Source organism: Notothenia rossii (genome assembly GCF_949606895.1).
Source record: "Notothenia rossii genome assembly, chromosome: 2".
In the NCBI taxonomy this organism is placed as follows: domain Eukaryota; kingdom Metazoa; phylum Chordata; class Actinopteri; order Perciformes; family Nototheniidae; genus Notothenia; species Notothenia rossii.
The window spans coordinates 18,518,405-18,541,266 of NC_136904.1; the positions used below are offsets into that span (position 1 = coordinate 18,518,405).

The following is a 22,862-nucleotide window of genomic DNA, read 5'->3' on the forward strand; positions in this document are numbered from 1 at the left end:
TACACATTATTCATTTAAAATATCACATAATTTCTATTAGGCTACTTGGGTGTATTAACTAAATCTGTTAAGTCAGATGAGAAGAAATACAAAAGGGATGACCAGCATTTATATGTGGATAAAAAGCATCCACGATATTTCGTTTTGACTAGTGTTTGATCAGATAAAATGTGATTCAAAATCTTTCATTACAGTCACAGTGTCCACCAGTATTTGGACAATAACAAGAGTCATCTCGTGAAAGGGGCCAAAAAAAGTATTTGTTTATACAAAACTTTCCACAAAACCAAAATGTCGCGGCATGCCGATATGCCCCAAAATATTTTGTACCTTATGACTCACTCCTGAAAGACACAGTTGTTGCACGCGGGTTCCCAATAAGGTTTAACAGAGAGCTTGCTTTATATAACAAGATGTTCAAATGTACCTTGTGCAACAGTACAGCAATCTATAGAACAAATACAGCATGCTGTCTTTTTATTGTCTGTAGCTCAGCTTGTAATGACAGAATCATTTCCATCAAGAGTTCTTATTCATTTCCTGATAAGGCCTCCATGTGAGACGGAGGCAATGATTATCAGACAAGAGCACCCCAAGCTTAAACTGGCATTATTATATACATTCTACCCTTCAGTCTCAGATTACTTTTGTCTGATTTAGAAATTTGACCTTTTGTGATGTTGCCACGTCTCTGGTTTCACATGGTTTTATTTATCGTCTATAAAGATGCTCGGCTATCCAGGTAATATGATTTCTTTGGATTTCTAGGTACTATGTATCAGGTATCAGTATGGCAAGGGACAAAGCCTTTTTTATATTGCTCCAGTGGCAAAACTTAATACAATGGCAATTTTAGTTACCTTTGGCGTACAGTAACACTAGTATGTACTGATAATGTTAGATGTTTAGATTTTTTGTCAAATGAACAACGTATTTTTATATTGGCTTCAGACAGCTCAGCTACAGTTTTAACGTTTTAACTATTTCAACTTGAACATAAATTATCAAGCATGAAGTTGCTTGGCCTAATCTCATATTTCAAAACCCCAAATCTATATTTAATATATTTTAGTTCTCTTACCTGAGTCCAACAGCATTTTGTGTGCCTAGATCTGAAAAAGTATTCATTGTTATGTTCTTTTGTAAAGATGATGAACAGCTTGGTTGACTTTCTAGGCTATTTTTTCTTTTGTACCTAAATTCGCTCTGCTCTCACATTATTTTGACATAGGTTTGATCTGCCAAATACATCTAAATTGATCTAGGAGCCTTTTCGAGATAATCCTAAAATATTAACTGTAAAACTAAAACTATCAAAATTCAATATATGCATAAGTGTAAATAAAAATGTAAATGACAGAAAATGTTATACGACTCGTAAAATGCAGAATTAAAAAAGCGACACATTTCTCATTTGATTTTACACATGGCAGTATGAGGAACACTGGCTCTTTATCCCACAGGAGGAGCAGATGGTTGGATTGGGTTGGAGCTAAAATCAGGTATAATGTTTCATGTTCACACATCTCTGCCAGGAATATATTAAATTAGAAGATTTAACAGCCTGTCCTCACCCAGCTGTTACAAAAGGTGAATGCCACCAAAAAGCCAAACAATTAGTATAAGGTGTCTATGAATATCTGTCTTATTTTTAACAGCTCTATGTTTTTGCCACTTAGCTAAAAGTCTAGTCACCACACATTTTATAGCACTGTTATCATAATATTCACTTGACTCTTTACATGATGTGTGTGTTCTTCATGAAACCCTAAGGCTAAAATGTATGATTTATCATTTCATGGTCTGTTATGTGTTTGCATATTTTATAAAAAAATATATATTGTTCGTACAGGCCCCAACATTCATGCTTGTTGGGGCCCAATACACTAGTTGTTTTTATTTTAGCTGAAAATGGTGTCGACCCCACGTTCCAAAACAAAGTGACACCCATTGCTGACTGTTGCATGAGCATCTGTCAAAAAAAGTAATGTAATGAAGCGGAGGTTGTGCCGCCAGCCAGGATTTGCCACAGCCAAGGAGAAACCAGCAGTAAAACAGACTGGTGTGAACTCAATGACCTCAGTGTATAAACTGGATTGATCCTGGATTTACTGTAGTTACACTGAACATCAACATCTGCTGACAGAGACCCCTTGTGGGCTTACTGAAGTGAAAGCAATGAGCACAGGACTGAAGTTGAGCTACTCTTCTCGTGGCTGTCTTGAATGGGATTTATAAGAAATGTATGATCAATTAGGAAACTCTTACATCTCCAGTCAGAGGACACATTTGTATCCAGAAATAAACTTAAACATTTGATTACCAAGTAAATTGCATCTTAAAAAATGGCATCACATTTGAACATGTAACTGAATCCCTGTTTCATAGTGTGATTTGTTTTTATGTTTAAAGGTCCCTTTGCATGTCATGACAGATATGTTACGAAGCAAGGGTGGAATGGTTCTGGTTCAGATTTTTCTTTTGTAAATCACATTGTCTGCTTTGGAACCAGGCAGCAGCTCGCCAAATAACATATATGTGTTTGACCATCCATTTTTAATAGTGAAACAGCAACATTGATCATCTTAAACAACCAACCTCAAAAGGGAAACAGTTATTCATGGTATCATTAATGTTTCCAACGTTGATTCATGTTAGGCCTTTTGTTTTGGCTTAAATAAATTATTACTTTAATTCTTTAACATACCAACACGTATGATAATCTCTGGCAACATTATACAATGAAACACAATCAAAGGAGAATTAATAATGTTTAAAATAAATGTACAAATAATTGTGAGGTATTGCTTTTGGTGGATTATAATTTAATGTAACTTAATTAAATTTAAACCTGTTAGGAAGAGTTCATTTAGAGTTAGTAATTGTAAAGATGGTTCCTCTGTTTGTTGAACTCTACTGCCAGCATGTGGTGAAAGAGAGGAGAGCCCAAAAGTCTCTTCAGAAGAGACAACCTCTTTGCATGGGATTGTTTGACATAAAAAAACGCTTGAAGGACAACAATTAAAATGTCATGACCTATTCCTTTATTTTACTTTTAAGGATGCTGAATAACGTTGCTGTGTTAAAGGAACAACAGAAACATTAATAGGCATGCTCTTATGACTACTATATCTGCTGAACAACAACAATAACAAACACAGTCAGTCAGATTGTCATGTTATCAAAGATGAACAGCTTTCTCTTGAGATTGATTTTTCTAATTTCAAAAGCCATTTCCCAAAGTAAAATGAAAACTAGAGGAAGGTTGTTCATTCTTCTAGGAAATTTGTTTTTCATCAATCAATACCATTTTAATAAACCTCGCCTTGTGTCTCTTATCAGAAGGCGTGCATACAATATATCAAATCAACTGCAGAAACCACTTCAATTATATCCAGGATGGGGCTCTTACTGTTCGAGATTCACACATTTATGATATCCATGTCTCTATTTTGAATTGTAGTTGCCCATCTTTTAGAAAAATATAAAAATGTTTTCAACTGTGGTGACAATTAAAGAAAAGACAGAGAAGACCTGAGCCCCTCATGTGTTACAGCCAAGTCCTAATTATAATTATTATAGTTATTATTAGTATTATTATTGCTGAGAGATCCAGAACTTTAAAATAATTGTGATAAAATATGTATCTTTCCATTCTGACATTAAGTTTGATCTCACAAACCAGATTCGTAATGTTGTAATAGGAGAGAAAACCCAGGGATTATGATGTTTGGTAATAGGTGGACGCTGTGTTGGAAAGCAGAAAGACAAGATGGCGCTTTAATCCCCAGAGCCAACAAAACGCTCATATGACCGACTTGATAATGTGATTACTTCTGCCATCTGTTCACTCTTCACACTTTATTTTCAGGCTGACATTGATTATTTTATTATAAAATTGAACATTTATTTTTGATTGTATTTGATTGAGGGAAGAAAATAGTTAAGTATATAGCAATTAATAGCAGACTATGAGCTACACAAATGCAGCCTTTTACATGATCACCAGAAAAAGGATTCTTCACACATCCTGTTTAGTATCAAATGTCATGTCGTATGCAAGGATGATGTTATGCTTCAGGAGAAACCCTCTTTCATCCGGTTTCTGAAATGGTTATTTAATTCAAGTTAAATTGCTGATCTTAAAAGGGTTCTCTGAGTTATTGATTAAAGCTCTGTTTCCTCTCATGTATCTGATCCTGTCTTTTTTTAACTTTCGATTTATGAACTTATTTTGTCCACATGTACTTTCTTCACTCTGAACAACTGACAACAAATGTAAATGAAGTATTTCAACTACAATGAGAAGGCTCAGATCCTTACCATCAACCAAGTTTTGCTCTTCTGATTAAAAAATATGATGCTGGCCTACTTATGATTTTAGAACGAAACCTTTTTCTTTATCTGAACACACCTAAAAGCTTCTTCACCATTCACAGCAGCATGAATGATTTAGCAGAATGTCCCAAGCGAGATATGTATCTTACAGAACGGACAACACTTGATCAACCGTTAATGAGGCTCCCCAAAGCTCCTGCTGTCCACATGCAGACAACACACTGATAAATGTACGGCCGTCTGATCGGCTCTGCTGGAATTACATTGCTGTAGTCCATCTTATCTGTGGACAGCTCATCCATAACCTGTCCTAGTCCCACTCTGTTGCTGTCTGCTGTAAGTGCTGCAGGTGAGAGAGTGGATCAATACAATCTTCTACAAGTTACAAATAAAACAAGTCACATTTATCACATAAAGAAGCGGCTGGTTCATTTTTAAGATCCCAAACCAAAGGAGTCTAGTACATGGGGAGGAGGAGGCCTGCTATTCTGTAAAACAACCTGTTGGAGGGAAAGGGTGGTGAATATGGAAAAGGAGAGCAGGCCACCAAGCAATACACTGCTCAACAACCCAGGGTAGATTAATAAAACATTAAGTGGCAACATCAGGTCAGGATGAACAGGATGTTTTTCCATCATCAGGAAAGCAGCAACGAAGCTTGTGATCTTCACTGTGAAACATGTAGCTTGTGTCGAGTGAACATCACATACATCAAATATACACAAACTTCCTTTGATGTCTTTATTTGATAATTTTGCGTTTTCTTTTTAACAACAATTTCAAGCTTTGCACAAAAAGATACTGACCACAGCAGCCTGTGCTCTGCTTTATATCTGGGGCTGCGGGATGAGCATAACATCACAAATCAGATCCAGCCAATGACTACATACCTAATTACAAGATTCAAAGACATCTGAGAGGCGTCCAATTGGATATCATGACACTATGCGGTGATAACTGATTTTTCTCCATGACCAGAAAGTCATATTTCCACCAAAGCACATTTAGTAGTTAGGCCACCCGAGATAATTAAAATCAATATCATCAGTGAAATAAAACCCTGTGAGAAAACAGTGAGAGTGCTCAGTCAAACCCATCAAATGAAAGAACAATAACATTTTAAATAATAATGTTAATAATAAGTGTTTTACAATTTTTTTTTTCCAAACAGAAAAATAAATTCCTTTGGTCAAGTAAAAAAAAACTAAAACTAAAATAATAATAGTCAACTTCTTTTCACCAGTCTTATGTCCCTCGTGATTCTGTTTCTACCGCCAACCAGGTTCTTGAGGCTCTAAGGCTGCAAAGGAGGTGTCAAGGCAATATGGTTATGGTGCCCCTGGCGCTCCATGCTGCAGCATGCTGGGAGGAGGACTAGAGGAAGAGGAGGAGTGGTGGGGGGGGGCAGAGGCATTGGAAGAGGGCCAGTGAGTCCTCAGACAGCAGGTGACGGTGCATCGGGGTCGGGCTCGTTGCTGTAGTTGTTGCTGTAGTGATTGCCGCCAGGCAGCTGGTTAGACAGGTTGTCCAGTTCGTCCACCTGGGGGCCGGGGTGCATCACCAGCTGGTCCTGGGGGAAGTCTGCTGCCGCTGCCGCCAGGTTGGTGATGGACTTGGACTTCACACACTGGAAGTCCACGTGGCGGCTTTTACCCTCCTCTTTTTCCCAGGACATGCGGATGAAGGGCCTCTGGACGTAGTTGTAAATGACCTCTGGACGTCCACCTGGTCGCTTTTTGACCTTCTCTTTATATGTAGGGTAGCCTGTCAAAAGGGAAGTGTGGAAGTATCATTAGCTTTCTACTGTCATCCTGGAATACAAAAACACCAGAATGAGGACACAAAGGTTTATTAACCAGGAGGCGACGTGCTCAACACAATAAAAAAATGTCAAGGAAATAATTCTGGTGTTTATTTTATGACTTTGGTATTTCCATATGATTGAATGGAGAACATGGTCGAACTTACCTTCAATGCCCAGTCTTATTTTCTTCAATCCTCTGTCTTTTAAAACTGATTTGGCAACATCTCGGTTTTCAATATACTTGAAAAATCGGTACAGTTTTGTGCTGTAGATAACTGCAAAGAAAGGAAACAACAACATTTGAACACACGTCTTTCTTTTGTATACGTGCAGACCTGTGTGTCTGTAATTGTGTGTACTCACTCTGTGAATACTCTTCTCCCATTTGCGGTGGGTATTCTTCATCCCAGTCCACCACATCATCATCAGTAAGGACTACTATGTGACACTCCCTCTCTCCGCTCTGGGCACTGGCCACCATCAAAGGCAGAACCATTTCCTCCAGGTAAAACTCAAATTGCCGTCGAGCTCCATCATTGGACAGCTCATGCATCAGAGCACCTGATAACAACGGAGGGCGTTTGGGTTATACAATGTGAACCAAGTCATACTGGCTCTCAGTGCTCTACACCACGTAATATAAGAGTAATGAAAAATCTAGCTACAATAGATTAGATTTGTGATAATCCGCTTTATTTGTGTTGTGTAAGGCTTTAGTGCGAGGCAAGGCAGTGTTGCTGTGTCTCTTACTCTGACTCAAGCTGCTTCTGTTAATGGGTAACACTAACAGCCCTAGCCCCCCAGAGGAAATACTCACTAAGGTCTCTGCACTTGATAGTGCTGTAGTCGAAGGAGATGCATAGGTAGTCACACGCCTCACGCAACTCAGGGATAGAGATTCCATCAGGACAGCGGATTATCCCAGATTTATAGTAATCCTGTCAATTAGAGAGAAATCACAGAAGGCAGTCATTTCAAACACTTTATTAATACCGTAACACACATGAAATATCAATAAAATAATTAAGTAAGTATGAAGTATATTGAAGCGGATAAACTACGCCTGGCACCATCGATCAATGGGAAGCTAACATGCTACTTTAGCTAGCTTGCATGATTGTATTTGCCTGCCTATTAATCCCACCGTTCTCTAGTTAAAGTGTGTATAAGGATAATTTTTCTATGAGTCCCATTCCTATGAAGGTTACTATATTTTGCCTTTTGTTTTGTTTTGTTGGGTGATGTTTTGGACTATGGTCATTTTGTCTATGACTGTAGTCATATTTTAGTCCACCGTCATTTTTATAAGCAGAGCAAATGTAAGAGAGACTGACCAGAATTGCTCGGAAAACTGTTGAGCTAATGCCCTCAGCAACCTCGTACTCCCCCTTCTCGTTGGGCCTTGTGAAATTATGTTCTCTTCCAGATCCAAACATTCTGAAATAAAGAAACTTTAGTTTAGTCTCTGAATCACAAACAATGGAATTTTCCATAGCTATTTTAAACCCTTATTTAATATCCATATATATTTAATTGACTGGGTCAAAGTGAACTGTACCTGCCCAACATGGTATTTGGTTGTGCAATGAAGATAGCAGGATCTACTACAAAGCGTGTGTTGTCAACAATCAGAGTGACTCTTTCTGAGGACCTAATGTTTCGGTTTCCCACAGTGGCACCCGCGCCTCCTTCCTTGGGATTCTCGTAGACGAAAACCATTTCTCCAACTCCCATGCTCTTGAAGGTGCCTTCAGTGCTTGACAGGCTGCTAGTGCGACTGCTCACCACCCCGCTGCTGCTGGAGCCGCTGGGGGAGACCCTCTGGGGCCGCGGGCTGCCGGGCCTCGATGACGGACCATCCCGTTCACGGTCTGCACACAGACAGACAGAACAATGACTCACAGGACTAGTTCCCTTTGAACAGACGACAAACATCCTATCAGAAACATAGAGCAACTTCAAAATTAACGTACATTTTCTACTATTTTAAAGCTTGTTTTGGATCATTTGAGTTTTTATGAGAAACGTTTTTAAGCAACCAGCTTCTTTACCATCTTTGCGATACATTTCAGTAGGGGTCCACTGTTAGTACCATCTGATCCAAAACAACCAGACTGAACAGGACCCTACTCAAAACATGCGTGTTGTTTCCAAAAAACAAGCCATCTTGGTCTAAACATAAACAGGTGGATTACTGCTGACTGGATTTGTTTCACAGCCAACAAACCATGTCTGGTTTCAACTTGATAAATGTTGTCAGCTGGTAAGTAGCTGCCTAGAGCCGTGAATCTCTAACATGATATCCTTGTTGTTATAAGCCCTCTATTCTATGCATGCACACTCACCAGTGTTGTGTTGGCGGGTGGGTGAGGTTACGTTGCGAATGCAGGGGGTGAGCTGGCCTTCTCGCTCGTGTGAGGAGTCCCTGGAGCGATCGGTGGAGCGGCGGCGGTCGCGTGAACGGTCAGAGCCTCCACTGGCACCATGCATGCTCATATTCCTCTCTTCTGCCTCCACTCGAGACGCTTGGGCCGGACTGCTGCTTTACAAAACAAAAGCATAACAAACATTCCTCTCTCTTTCTCAAGCCCGGGTGAGCACTTTATTTAAACTCTAAAATATATAACACACAAGCATGTGTGTGTAAGTACAAATGAACTGTAAGTGGTGTAACACTCACACCACTTACAGTTAAACAGGATTTTCAATAGGGCTGGGAAGATTATTCCGATTCATAATGATACTTGATTTCCAAAACATAGTTACACAAATATTGGTGACGTTGTAAAATAAGATGACTTAATAGAAGTCTGTACATTATATTCATCATTCACAACAGTAAGGCCAATATTTTCTGGCCATACATAGTTTTGGACAGAAAATAAAAACGATAGGGTCATTCTTGCTTAAGTAAAAGAAGACAAAATTAATTTAAATAATTTTCCAGACCTTTTCAAGCTAACATAAGTGGCCTAAAAACAACAACCAGACCAACGACATTCGTAAGCTTGTAAAAGAGTATGACGCCAAGACCAAGAATGCAGCCAAGTTGGATGTGGAAGCAGCTCAACATCCTGTTTGATGTTTAATACAGAACACTTATCAGACATGTACAAGCTTAAGATCAGAGAAGAAGTGTGTAGGCTTATCAAACCTGAAGGTCAAATCAGACTACTGTCAGAAATAAAACATCAGTATACAGGGTATTGAACCCAATAAAAGGAAGAAAGGAGATGTGATAGGCACAGCTGCAGGGTAATTAGGTGCGGTCAGTACAAATCCACCCACTGACCACAGGCAAACCTCGGAGGTACACCCTTCTTGGCTGAAGACCAAAGGCATAAGTGTCAGCACTTCCTGCCTGTTCATATCCGCCTTTCTATTGTTCCTTCAGTATACAAAAAAATACAAAAGATACCCTACAGGAAAAGGACTTCACTGGGCAGGAAGGAGGAACCAATGCCAAGAATGTGAGTTTTCAAATAAGTCAACAAAGTGGAGAGAAATACTTTAAGCACCAAAACTAATGCTGTCGATTAGGAAAACCACACCACAGTGTGAGTGGGGGGCATTGCTGGTTTATGACTGACATACATGTGTTTCATAGAGGCTAAACGTGATGTATTTTGTGCACATCTGCTGCGAATAGGAGGTGTTTCGGGATTAAAGCATCTTGCTTTTTAGAGGGCCAAATGCTTAGAAAAATAACATTAATATCAAATGTTAGCCTTTAAAGGGTGTTAGTACATGTTTGAAATGTTGCCATGATAACAGACCTGCTAACAGATAAGTTGCCCATAATGCCATCACAAAACCAGTGAAATAAAGGCAAACTAATACTGTCATTGATTATATAAATTAGCTCTACTCTTTCAAATGAACTTCACACGGTTTACTTTGTACTAAGATTACAACCATCACTTATTACAGAACCAGATTCATGTACAGCATTAGGATACATAATCTGATACGTACACCAACTGTAGGTTTATCATCTCATATATTTAAAAAAGTTTTGAGTGATACCAAGGCTTTACTCTAATGCCACATAGTCATTTTACACTTCATGTGTGAGTAATGTATAGTGCAGACTCGTAGCAGTGAGTGACACTACACTGCTAGCATGAACAGGAGGGCTGATTCAGCTGGCTCACCTCGAATGGTTGCAGAGTTTGAGGTCGGCTTGTTGCGTTTCGAACCCAGTTTTCGGTGTCACTGGAGTTACTGTCATATGACTAGACGTGCTGCCATCACCCGTACAGGGGGGAGTCTGGTCTGGATCTTTCACCGTACATTATCTGGTTAATGGCGAAATCAACAAGTCAGTTCAATCCCAAGATCAACTGCTAGCAAACCACGGGCTAGCAGCTGTCAGCTAACGTAATAGTTTGACAGGGGGTTTACGTGTGCTGTTGACTTGAGTCTAAACCCACCTCGGTGATAGTGGTTTGTCCTTGACGTTTAATGGTTAGAGGAGTTGTACACATCTGATAACCAAATCAACGCTCCTGTCAGGCTGACGGTTAGCTTAGCTAAACTACTTTGCTGCGTGAGCATACCTAGCTAGCTAACATTAGCTTGTGTTGCTAGCGGTACAATACAACACTATTAGCATAGTATTCTAGGATAGCATTGCGGCTAGTGGTGTTGTACGAACTGTACCGACATAGGAGCTGTCATTTTCGAGACGGGTAGGGCAAAAATATATCAAGTATAGTTACCAGTTTGGCAACGTTTTCCGCTGTAGTTTAATCCCACCAGTTAACTAGCCATCTCCTTTTCAAAACACGAGTTGACGTCCGACGTGACGGCGGCTAGACGTGACGTACAAGACGCACACAAAGCTAGAAATGATGGCTGTTGCCAAACTTGCTAGTTATTCACATTTACTTTGTCTGAAACGTATGAAAAGAGATGTACAAAACGTAAATGTTTTCAAGGTTATCGATTTATTTTCGACATTTGGTAAAGGAGTTTTACTATTTCCCTAAAAGGAAATCGTGTGTTGAAGTCTCGCGAGACTTGCGGCATGCTTCTTTGTTCCTTTTTTTTTTTTCTCCGCTCACTTTATTTATCAATGTAAGCACACACGTATATAAAGGTGAAAACGTCAGGAAATAAACATACATTTGAAAAGATATAAACGCTAATGGCAAGGAAATGTTAATGAATATAGGAACATGATGAATCAAACAAATTCAATAATCACATTAATCTACTAGTACAGATACAGTTGGACGTCTAATTTTGCCCGAGGATTTGTAATGTTTCTAATCCTTGTGGAAAATGGAGGTTAATAAAGAGGTTTTTTGATAGATAAACAATATGCCTATAATTGTTTTTAGAATGAAAAATAGCTTAGTAACAGATATAATTACAACGGTTATGCATGAAATTATAATTATAAAAAGATTCATTTATTTTAAAAATGAATAGCCTACATAAATGAATAAATAAAACAAATAGAAAGATCAGAGAATTTAAATCAGCTATGCAACTTTGGAGTATGATTTATGTCTATAGGCATGGTAAAGTCTCATAAAAATGAATAAACCAGCCATACAATGGTTTGTTTTACTGTTGAATCTCAAGACCTTGACCTTCCCCCCAGACATGTTAAACACAATTTGCATCTCTGTTGAGTTGTTGTAGCTCATAAAAGGGACACATGGAAAGAATACTGAACAGCTTGGTGATATGATTTAAAAATGTTTAATCAGCACTGAACATGTTTCAATAGAAACCATTTAGTATAGAGGAAAATACAAGGCATAAAGGATTGTGCAAGTCAAGACTAGAATGCAAAAACATTAATGTATTCTCCTTAAATTAATTAAATGAGAGGATGCCTCTAATGTGCAAGTGAAACAATACATAGAGTACATATAAGACTAGCTGTTTACAGTAGTTGGTCCTTGTTTACACAGTAAAAAACATTAATTTAGTTAATTTAAAACATGTAGTCAGAACGGGAGTATGAGGTAATATTCACCTCTTTTAGAAACTTGTGTGTGAAAACATTTTCTTCCATATGATGGTCTGAGATATTTAATTTAACAGTCGCTAGACATTGTAAAATAATGTAAACAAATTAATTAATTTAATATAATTCAAATATTTAACATACGAGAGAGAAATAAATTAAAATAAAATAAGAAAACAAACAATAACAAATCTAATTAAACATTGACAAAATAATAAATTATCAATAGGACAGACATACAATATAATAACAGCTAGAAAAAATGTTTCACTGTCAGATCCTCAAATGTCGCATTCTGTTTGATACAATAAAATATTAAAAATAGGTTTAATTCAACTTTTCCGCTTTTTCAATCCAAGAACATCCTTTGGGCAAATATTGACAATATTTCCCGATTGTCCATATTGTGGTTTGGCACTAGCAACGGTGATGTCCTTTAACTTTTCCTGAAGCCAGTCCTGTCTGTCTCCCACTTGTTTGTGTTCCCGAACGTTGTGCATTAGCTGTACCTCACTGATGGTTCTCTTTCTGTAGAAATAAAAAATACCCAGAAATTAATTCATCATAAATTAATTATTTATTATAATGAATTATTTCTAATAATTAACTAATCATTCTTAGAATTCTCAATGAGAATAAAAATAAATTCACCTCAGTGGTCTTGCCTCTATGTGTAAACTGGCGAGGAAGAGTATCAGAGCCAATGCTTCAAAGTACCTCAATGAAAACATGTTGAGAAGCTGAAACAAATAAAGTGAAATAGTGATTAGAAAAAACAAATGTCATTGCCTCCTAATATATATCTTTACGATATCCAATTATCCAATTATATATTCAACAACGGATCCACTTTCATGTCATTCTTACCAGGTTTTCTGTCCTTATATCCAGGAAAAAAAGGGTTTGGCAAGATTTGTTCGGCAAACTTCTTGATCAGTCTTTCGTGCACGGACGGTTCTCTCCTTTATATACAGCGTAGCCCTCCCCTGGTCATCAATAAGCCATTTTCACTGTTGATGTTGATGTCACTTTTCAAATGCATCGATGGGGACAGGCATCTGCATGACACCACCTCTACCACCAGTCACTACTAACTCATCTTTCAACACCTCCACAAAGTGCCCCGTTCGTCACCCTGTTTTTGAATTTGTAACATTTTACTGGTCATGCTGAATATCAGGACTTTTGTGTCAGATGAAACACTTTTTATTTATGAAACTAATTTCGTTATTGATCCCTAATTAGAAATGTCTCATGCAGTGGGACTGCAGTGAAAACATATACTCTTTGAAATGGCAATGACTGTCAAGCTTAGTTTATTAGCAATGTAATTTATTTTATGGTTCACCTCATGCAAGCATCTAAAGGTCAGGAAGAGGTTAAACTGGGCCAACTTGAAGGGGATGAAGCAAAGGGACCAATCCAGTGCTGTCAGCCACACAGGAGATGGCCACGACTATTTAGTGCAGGATGTTCATCGAGTCAGACGACTGCACCTGCTCTTTGACTGAATCTCTGCAGAGTTCTCCTAAACATGCCAAATTGTCTGTCAATTACTTCACTGTAGAACCTGGAGAGTACTTACTGTACCTTGCATCAGCTGTGGAGGTGTCCACAGATATCTGGTCTATTTCAAATGTAAATGTTAACAGATTTTTCACATTAAGATTAAAACAACACATCATTGAAATACAGGTACCTTTTCTGCAGCCACACTAGTAAGAATGAGTCGACTACACATTTGAAAAAATACATGTGTTGAAAAACATAAAGTTAACTTTTAAATATGTAATGCAGCATTGCAGCTAAATGACATATGGGTTAGGGATAACCTTGTCACAGTGTCACAAGGTGCATTAGGTAACCATGAAAGACATTTTCTAAAAGGCGCAAAGGAATGGCTATGCCATGACTGGAGAAAAGAGTGCCACAGAAGGACCTTTATCTTTCTGTCATAATGCTGCACTGCACAATATGCCCAGTCTTTTCAGTGTCCTCAGGATATTAAGCATGTTTTCACATTATAATTTCTGTAGAGAGGCTTCATTTTTTGTTTTCATTTCAATTGATGATATAACCCCCAAAACTCAAAATGTTTCATTATGCAGCAGTTCAAGTGTTATTAATCATTTGGAGTACTGTGCATTACACTGCATGACGTGTATTATTCTCACCATGTAATTAGAATTATGCATTATTGCATTATTATGTATATTAACACAGTGTCAGGCTCACTATTTAAGTTAAGAATATGAAGATTTGTCCCATTTACCATCACCAATCTGCCACAGAAATCCATGTGAGGCGTTAGTTTATTACATCAGACCTGCTCATCTCACTCAAAAAGAAGGTTACATGTAGGGCCATATAGTTGATGCTGACCTGAGTTTCATCCACTCTCTCCATCATGCTCGTAAACAGCACTCAGCACCACCTGTGGTTTCAACTAGGCTAGATTTTTTGTACATGTGTAGTATACTCAAGTGAGTTGCTCTCATTACCTCATGCGGTCACAATGTGAACCATCTCAGCAATGGTATGCAGCTGGTGTGCTAGAGAACCTGACAGGGATTGATGGGGAGAATTGCACGCAAATCATTAACTTGGGTCACCCCCAAGTCACAAAGAAAGTAATTTACCTAAAATGGCTCATCTCTTTGATATATATATAAATGAGTTGGCTGTAAATAGGCTGCCTCTGTACATATTTGGGTTTTGATAGCTCTTTCATCGATTTTCAGATTCATATTTCCTGCTCATATAGTTGTATGGCTTTTGCATTGTACGTTTAAAGGCCTTATATTGAAGGACACCGCGATCACATAATGCTTTCCCAGAAAGCTATAAATGGAGTTACTTATTTCATGAAATGAGGTCACCTCACTGAAAGATATCATGTAACTTAACAGGATAAATTTAGATTGTTGACATCATCCCAACTTCACTGGTGAAACCAAACAAACACATTGTGAAGCCTAGAGGGGGGAGAATCCAGTGCAGCAATAAATCATTCAGATGTGTGGGCAACCAAATCATTGGAGCTATTCAACAGTTTCTTTGCCAAACCAAATGTTTGTATTCTTTCTTGAAACAGCTTTGCAGGGACATGCCAGTGGATACCCACACTCACATCAATCTATCACAAACTTTTGCAATGTCCATCTGACTACCCGGCACAGGTGGTGGTGGTGTCAAGTTGGTAGTCAGTGTCTCTTCACTGTTGTGCACATGGAGGCCATGCACTACAAAGAAAGAGCCCAACAGGACATGGCCTGCCACAAACCTTTACATCTCTTCGTTATCATCATTAATATTATTCTCATTGACATTACAAATTCTAACATATTATTCATCCCCCCAACCTTTTTTCCCCATTTCCCCGTTACACCTCAATCTGTAAAATCTATGAACACGTCTTGTGCATTGCTGCAGCGTATTTGCATAGATCTGTATTTCGCCCTTTGTGGCCCCAGAGGGAGCTGCGTTAAATCTTCACTTACAGTAAGTCTGCGTGATATAAAAAAGAAGATATCTCTCGTTCTGCTGCATTAATGGAGGAGTGCTACTTATGCCAAACCCATTAAATATTTCAATAAGTATATTTTAGAACAAAAGTAACTTATTTCAATGCGATTATCAAATTAGTTATGACATTTTGATAGGCTGCAACTCCTCAAAAGCTCTCAAAAATGCATCAAAAACGCTTTTATCTTTGAGCATTTTGGTATTTCTACAATCAGTTGTAATAAAGTCTTGCAGTTTTGGTTTTCATTGCTTGAGATGCGGTGAGATTACTCATTGTGGGTAAATGTTGACCTTGACTATACAGATACTATATCTTATACTATAAGATCTATTCATATTTGAGGAAAGAATCAAAACAATTACACCCATATAGAATATATATTTACATAAAGTGAAGTATGTTCAGGAGATTGGGTAAAGAGCAATCAGAGGGACTGTGTCTACTCTGTACTTGCATACTTGCACTCCAACAACCATAATTCAGAGGCCAATATTGTACTTTTTATTCGGACAGCATTACTTTCTTGGAGAATCAGATTTGGATTAAAAATATATATGATGAAAAATATTAATGAAATAACTTATCATGTTGTTATAAGTTAAGAAACAACTTGATAGATCCCATGGTAAAAGCTACTTTGCGGTCATTTTAACTTGACCTTCAACAGTATATAATTTGTCTTGGATCTTCTGTTATTATTATTATTAGTATATTAAATTGTCAAATGTTATCAAAACTGCACATCATATTTTAAGTTTCATCCACAAGAGGTTGCTGTTATCCAACAGTTCAGTTAAGAAGACCAAGATCCACTGAGATTCCTTTTTATTTTTTTACAATGCTTTCCTTTGATAGAAAAACTAATTAATGCGCCTAAAACAACACCGAGTTTACTCTGCACCTCTAAAGGTAATTAAAAAGTTATAGAGCAGAACAACTTGAAACACAGAAAGAGGTGATGAAATAATGAAACACCCTGACAGTAGGCATACAATAACACTACAATAAAGGGCAGAACACAGAATTAAAAAAACGAGTGACTGTATTTAATATTTGACCCACATTATCTGTGGAGACCTTTGAAATTCCCCTTAAAATCATTCCATCTATTGGAAGGTTTGGTAGGTTTGTTCTAAATACATACAATGAGAAAACTGTTTTTTGTGACAGCTGTTTCTGTTTAACTTTACCTTATTATGCCGCCTTTTGGACATCAGTCAGTATTCGTGCCATTTTCTTCAAATGTGCACAACACCTCTGACCAACAGCAGTTTTGCCTATTATGGCCATGCATTTATACATTAGTATTTTATACATTATGTATGTAATTGAAGTCTGGATCATTCTTAAATAAATAAAGTGAGTTGTTGTTTTTGTCTTCATTAAAGTGAACAGACAGTAAGTCAAGAGGGAAAAGCCTTGAAGAGTGACTCAGCCTTGTGACGCCTACTCTTCCTGGTGAGCTACCTCGATAGAGCAAGATCATTCTTTTCTAAGATTCACTTAATGACTGGAGTATTCAGGGCCTGTGGGAAATGTAACACACTTTCAAGTTGTTATAGCTAATAGGATTTGGTCCTACTAATGGAATTGGCAGTAAGTGGACGCAAGGACAATGCAGACTCTACCTGGTATGGGATAACTGACAGCTTGTCTAATTTTACGAATAATGTCGGTGAAGAATGAGGCAAATTCATTCAATTACTTAGTGGATAGGGGCGCTACTGACGCAGCAGGGATTGTCAGGCTGTCAAAAGCTTTAAGAAATGTATTATTATTGCGTTGGCAATGGTGTCTGAAAAGAGGGACAACCATTGGTTTCCCCTTTCACAATCAAAAATGCAATGCCTTTCTTTATAAATGTCATAGTGAACCATGGAGATTATGTTTTTAGCCACCTGCCCACAACCTTTCTGCAATCTCAGTTTTATTCATTTTTCCCAATATGGCATTACTTAATGATGTTTCATTCTTACCAAGGACAACCTTTACCTTTGTGTGGGGCAACTGGTATCAAAAACGTTTTCAAATTTGAGAGCTGAAGTGATCTACATGATAATGGGTTGAGACCAATAGGCAAAGAACAACTTGTTGAAAAGAAAGCCTAAATGAATAATTCACTGATAATTTTAGTGATGTACAGTTTTCGGATGAACTTGAATTCAACATTTGTGATTTCAAAGAAAACACAGCAAGAATGAGCGAGAGGGAAACATTGCACATATCAAATCAGAAAATGCTGCAAGGGATGTTTGCCAAATGTCAGCCATTGGTAACACATGCCTACAGTATATAGGCAGTAAACACCTTTTGACCAAACGGACTACAGTTCTCTTACATATATTTTGGAAAGCAAGTAGGACAGTGGGTGAGTCATATGTTTAACCGGTGTCTGCTCTGAGATTATATGAAAACTGAAAAGTATCACAGCAGTATTGTTTGGGGTAAAAACTGCAAAAATCAGATGTACAAATACGACAGTATACTGCGCAGGTAACCACTTTCAGATGAAGATAAAAACACCTCCTGCTGGGCTCCTCCGGAACTCCTGTGGTTTGATATGAATGAAATACAATGCCAGTAAGATGGTTTGAAAGCTAGTTGAATTTAAAATAGAATAAAGTGTATGTAGGTGTAGGGTTTTGTGAGCCACAGCGCATTTGAGCAACTGCCAAATCCTTTATTTTTATTATATATAATGTTTTCCTGTGAACATGGTTGTACTGCACCTTTCAATGCATGCTACAGAGCACATACCTTGAACCAGTCTCTACCTTTGCGGCTGCTTTGGATTTCCAAGTAACATACTGGGTCATGCTTTGTAATACTCTCGGACACAATAGCATGCATTTGTGAAAATAAGATGTGTCGAAGTTTATTTTTCTGCCTTAAGGACAAACATTTGTACGGAATAAATACAAACAAAAACAATTAAACTCAATAACAGCATAATGGAACAATGTTTGTACTGTCAAGGCCACGGAGATTGCTGGAGGAAAATTGCTGGGTACAAATGAGGAAATATAAAAAGCTGTTTTCATTGAGTTACATTATAGGTGGCAGTATTCTGTCAAACCATGCTCTATTTCCACATCCCACTTTTATTTCTTTTCTAAAACTTTTTTGAATCACTCAATCTAGCATCAAACTAAATGGTTTTAACAGAATAAATATTTAAATAAACTTTATTATTTATACTACACCCAAGTATTATAAAATGCCAGCCTTTAGTTTTTTTCCACAGGTGTTTTCTGTTAATTAAAAATATATACACAGATGTGATCTGACAGCTGCCACTTTTTCAGAAATGATTTTCATATTTCTGTTTGGATTGGTAAATGTTACTCTGATTATGGTAATGTTTACTGAATCAACTGAACAACTGCTGTGCAATGAATGTTAAGGGTGTAGAGTTTTCAGTTTTCCTGCAGTGTGATATGAAGAGACCTCACTGGTCTGCTGGAGAGAGAGAGTAACCCTGGAGACAGCAGCGAACTGTAGACTAGCTCAATAGTTTATATTTGGAATGGAACATTAATTAGTCAGGCAGTGCATGCACTTTTCCTAAATTTGCCCTAATAACCTGTAGGCTATTTCCACAAATACCCATTAGTTTTTACTTCAGAATGCTTCATTTGAACTTGCATTTTCTAAACATTTCGGCCATTGGGGTCAGCAGAAATGAGATATGAATACAACATTCACATATCATCACCTTTTAGTCAGGCAGTTAAAGAGCAACGTCTGGAGATGTTTTTCTGACCGACTGGCAACAATAGTTACGATATTAACTTTCTTAAACGCTCAGTTTTTTTGTTTAAACTAAGCTAAAGAAAAAACACTAGCTCTGCAGCTGCTAAATGTTTCCGATGCAGACGAGAGAGTTTCTAACAATGCAACATTAGAGAGGTAAAGATCTTCTATCTTAGCCAGAAGGTGAATAGAATAGAATTGGGAGGGATGAAACCCTCTTTAATGGTCACACATGCAGAGCACACACAGCACACACAGTGAAACGTGTTCTCTGCATTTAACCCATCCTAGTACCAGGAGTCTAGTACTAGGAGCAGTGGGCAGCTATTGTACAGCGCCCGGAGAGCAATGGTAGTGAGGGGGGAAGGGGGGTGTCCGGTGCCTTGCTCAAGTGGCAGGGCAGGAGGTGAACTGGGACCTCTCCAAGTAGCAGTCCACACTCCATATGTTAAGTCAGGTCGGGGACTTGAACCGGCGACCCTACAGCTCCCAGTCCAAGCCCCTACTGACTGAGCCACTGCTGGACAGCACTTATTCCAAAATGTTGAAGTACTCCTATAAGTATTGACTCAGTCTGTGTGTCCTCTCTTGTCTAACAGTGAATCACAGTTGGTGTGATAGATACCCGTCTAAGAATTTCCTTTTGACGCAATGTCATACCTCCAGTGTTTCTTGAAGTGCTGTTGTAAAGCCTGTCTAAACATCACAGAAGCACGGTCTATTTATGAAATACATAAAAACAACAACAGAAGCAGATTAAGGCGTTGTTTGAAACAGATTGTTGCCATTCTCGCCAGTGTGCATCACTGACTGATTTTCTCTCAAATGCATTTACAGAGATTGGTGCATTGCTCAGGGTTTGAATAGAATACTTTTTAAAAAACCTCTAGGTCCCAGGTTGTAATTAGTTGTGATCAGTGTGTTTAACGTTCAGAGTGAGATTGATTTTCTGTAACTGTCTCAGTATTTTTAATCAATTGCCATTTCAGCCTTAAAAGACACATATACTTTGTCTGACATACAGTATATTAAACAGCTGATTTATTGTTTTACACATGTTTAAAATCAGATAATTCAAATAAATGTCTGATATTTACGTTCCTGTGTAATACAGTTGTGTGGCCATGTTTGCTGGCACTCTCCTCTGTTTGCACTCCCACAGAGCTGATGCAGCTCCACTTGTGTGTGTGATTCATCATTTGAACATCATGAACTTTGAAGTGCACACATTGAAAAACTAAGTGTGTTTCCAGCTAAAAATAAATATAACTTCTTCACAAATGCCTCATGGAGTACACCTCACTTATAATTATTAGTATCAGTCCTTCATAAGCAAAATTCCTCAAAATGTCTCACATATGAAGTCTGGCAACTGACAATGCCAAATGAAAACAAGAGATACGTTTTTCAATGGGAATTGAAACTTCTCTCAAGTCAATGAATATATAATGCAAAAAGAGTTTTCTTTAATAAAATTGTGTGAGGCCAGTGAAAGACCTATTGGACCAAGGTGTCTTATGGGAGCAACTGTGAAAGACCACCTTTGAATACTTTAGGGCGCAATAACCAGGCAGAGAGTACGACAGGAAGAAGGAGAGATTCAACATGTTTATGCCAGAAGTCTGAAAAGAAATTGGTTGTAAAAGCCAGAAATGCTCGGAGTGAGTTGAACTACAACAAGCCCACAGTATTTTTAAAGATTCAGGTATGGCTCAAGTGGAATGAAAAAACACACACACACACACACACACACACACACACACACACACACACACACACACACACACACACACACACACACACACACACACACACACACACAGACAGACAGACAGACAGACAGACAGACAGACAGACAGACAGACAGACAGACAGACAGACGCGCACACACACACACGCACACACACACACACACACACACACACACCAGACACACGCGCGCACACATACACACACACACACACACACACACACACACACACACACACACACACACACACACACACACACACACCACTCAGACAAAAGGTCAAATGACTTAAAGACTTACTTTCAGTTTTGCAGGCAGCCAGAAACAGTCACTGGAGGTTCAACAAGATGCCACTGTGAGAAGGGACCTCAAAAAACAACGTGGCACCACATACTGCGACTCAAGACCCTGCGGAAACACGTGTGGATATTAGAATAGGTTAAGGTCCTCTCAGAGTAACAAGGCAGAGACAACCAATCAGATACGTCCTGAATCTCTAACCTGCGCTAATCCTCTGCTCTCCTGCATAACCCTGCACACAGCGAGGCTACGGCTAACTTTGGCTGAGCTGAAACAATGGTAAATAACAGCTGAGTTGTACCAACGGAATAAATAGCAAATGAATCTACGCTTAAAAAATAAATCGCCAATATTACTGATTTGCATAGAGTAATGAGTCCAACAAGGCTCTTATCCAAGACAAACGCAAATCCTCAAAAAGACTATCAGGAACAACTGTTTAATACACACATACAATTCAGCAATGCACCAACCACAACTAATTATTTTTGCGATTCTTGTCATGTTAATTTTGGTTGACTGTGAGAGAAATGTATTATATTGTTGTATAGAATGTAATTATGTTGTAAACTGTTTGTGTTATTTTTCCATTTTCTGTAAGTAGGGGAGTGGGTGGAGAGTTATCGCTTCTGTGTGCTCCCCCCAGCTGCCTGACGTATTGTGGAGTACTAGTATTTGGTTCCCACTAGTTCACTACTAAAAATGGAGGCAAACATGGTGTTAACATTAAGCCAAAACCAATTCTACTGTCAGAATCACACATTTAATCTGTGAACTATTTTAATTAACCTGTGTCCTGTTTATTTCTCCCCCTTATTTTAGTGTTCCCGGTTATACTTTATCGGTCTGCAACTGTTCTTACGTTAACAAATAAAACATTAAACATCACCACATTTTATTTAACACCCTTTTAAGCTGTAAACAGTGTCTGAGACTACTGGCTCACATGAAGAACAGCAGTGAACATACAAAGAGAAGACACTGAAAATGTATTCCAAAATGACATGCTGGTCTATTTTGGTGTGTCCTATCTGATGGATGAACATACTCTAGGTTTACTCATTCATTTCCTATGGTGTAGGTGTTACGAAGTTGACAAACCACTCAAAATTCAAATAAAGTGTTGATCAGCAATTGAATATGTTTAAATGCTTACGTGGAGGATATCATAAGGCCTTGAGGCAATCAAATCTAAAACAATATTTATGATTGAAAGTGGTAAAAGGGTCAGCTTTGACACGAACACGACAAGAAGGTTAAAGTCAGTGTAAATGCATCGGCTGACCCTTTTTCACATTTACAGATTGAGCGTCGTACTCACTTGAAGTGAACTTCCAGTGCTGTGTTTGAATAAACAAAATAATGATCCTCACTTTGTTTTAGTTATGTCAGTAATTCAAAATTACAC

General features: G+C 38.2%; 1 protein-coding gene across 1 annotated transcript; it reads right to left on the bottom strand.

Annotated features, from left to right (window-relative positions):
• Nucleotides 1-5,065: 5,065 nt before the first annotated feature.
• Nucleotides 5,066-10,393, bottom strand: btbd10b (BTB (POZ) domain containing 10b; the record flags this gene model as incomplete). The annotated part of the gene is given in 10 exon segments (XM_079664632.1): nt 5,066-6,102; nt 6,307-6,417; nt 6,506-6,703; nt 6,960-7,080; nt 7,477-7,579; nt 7,701-8,013; nt 8,488-8,684; nt 10,297-10,317; nt 10,319-10,378; nt 10,380-10,393. Coding segments are annotated over 10 exon segments (1,467 nt in total). The 3' UTR covers nt 5,066-5,773.
• Nucleotides 10,394-22,862: the final 12,469 nt, after the last annotated feature.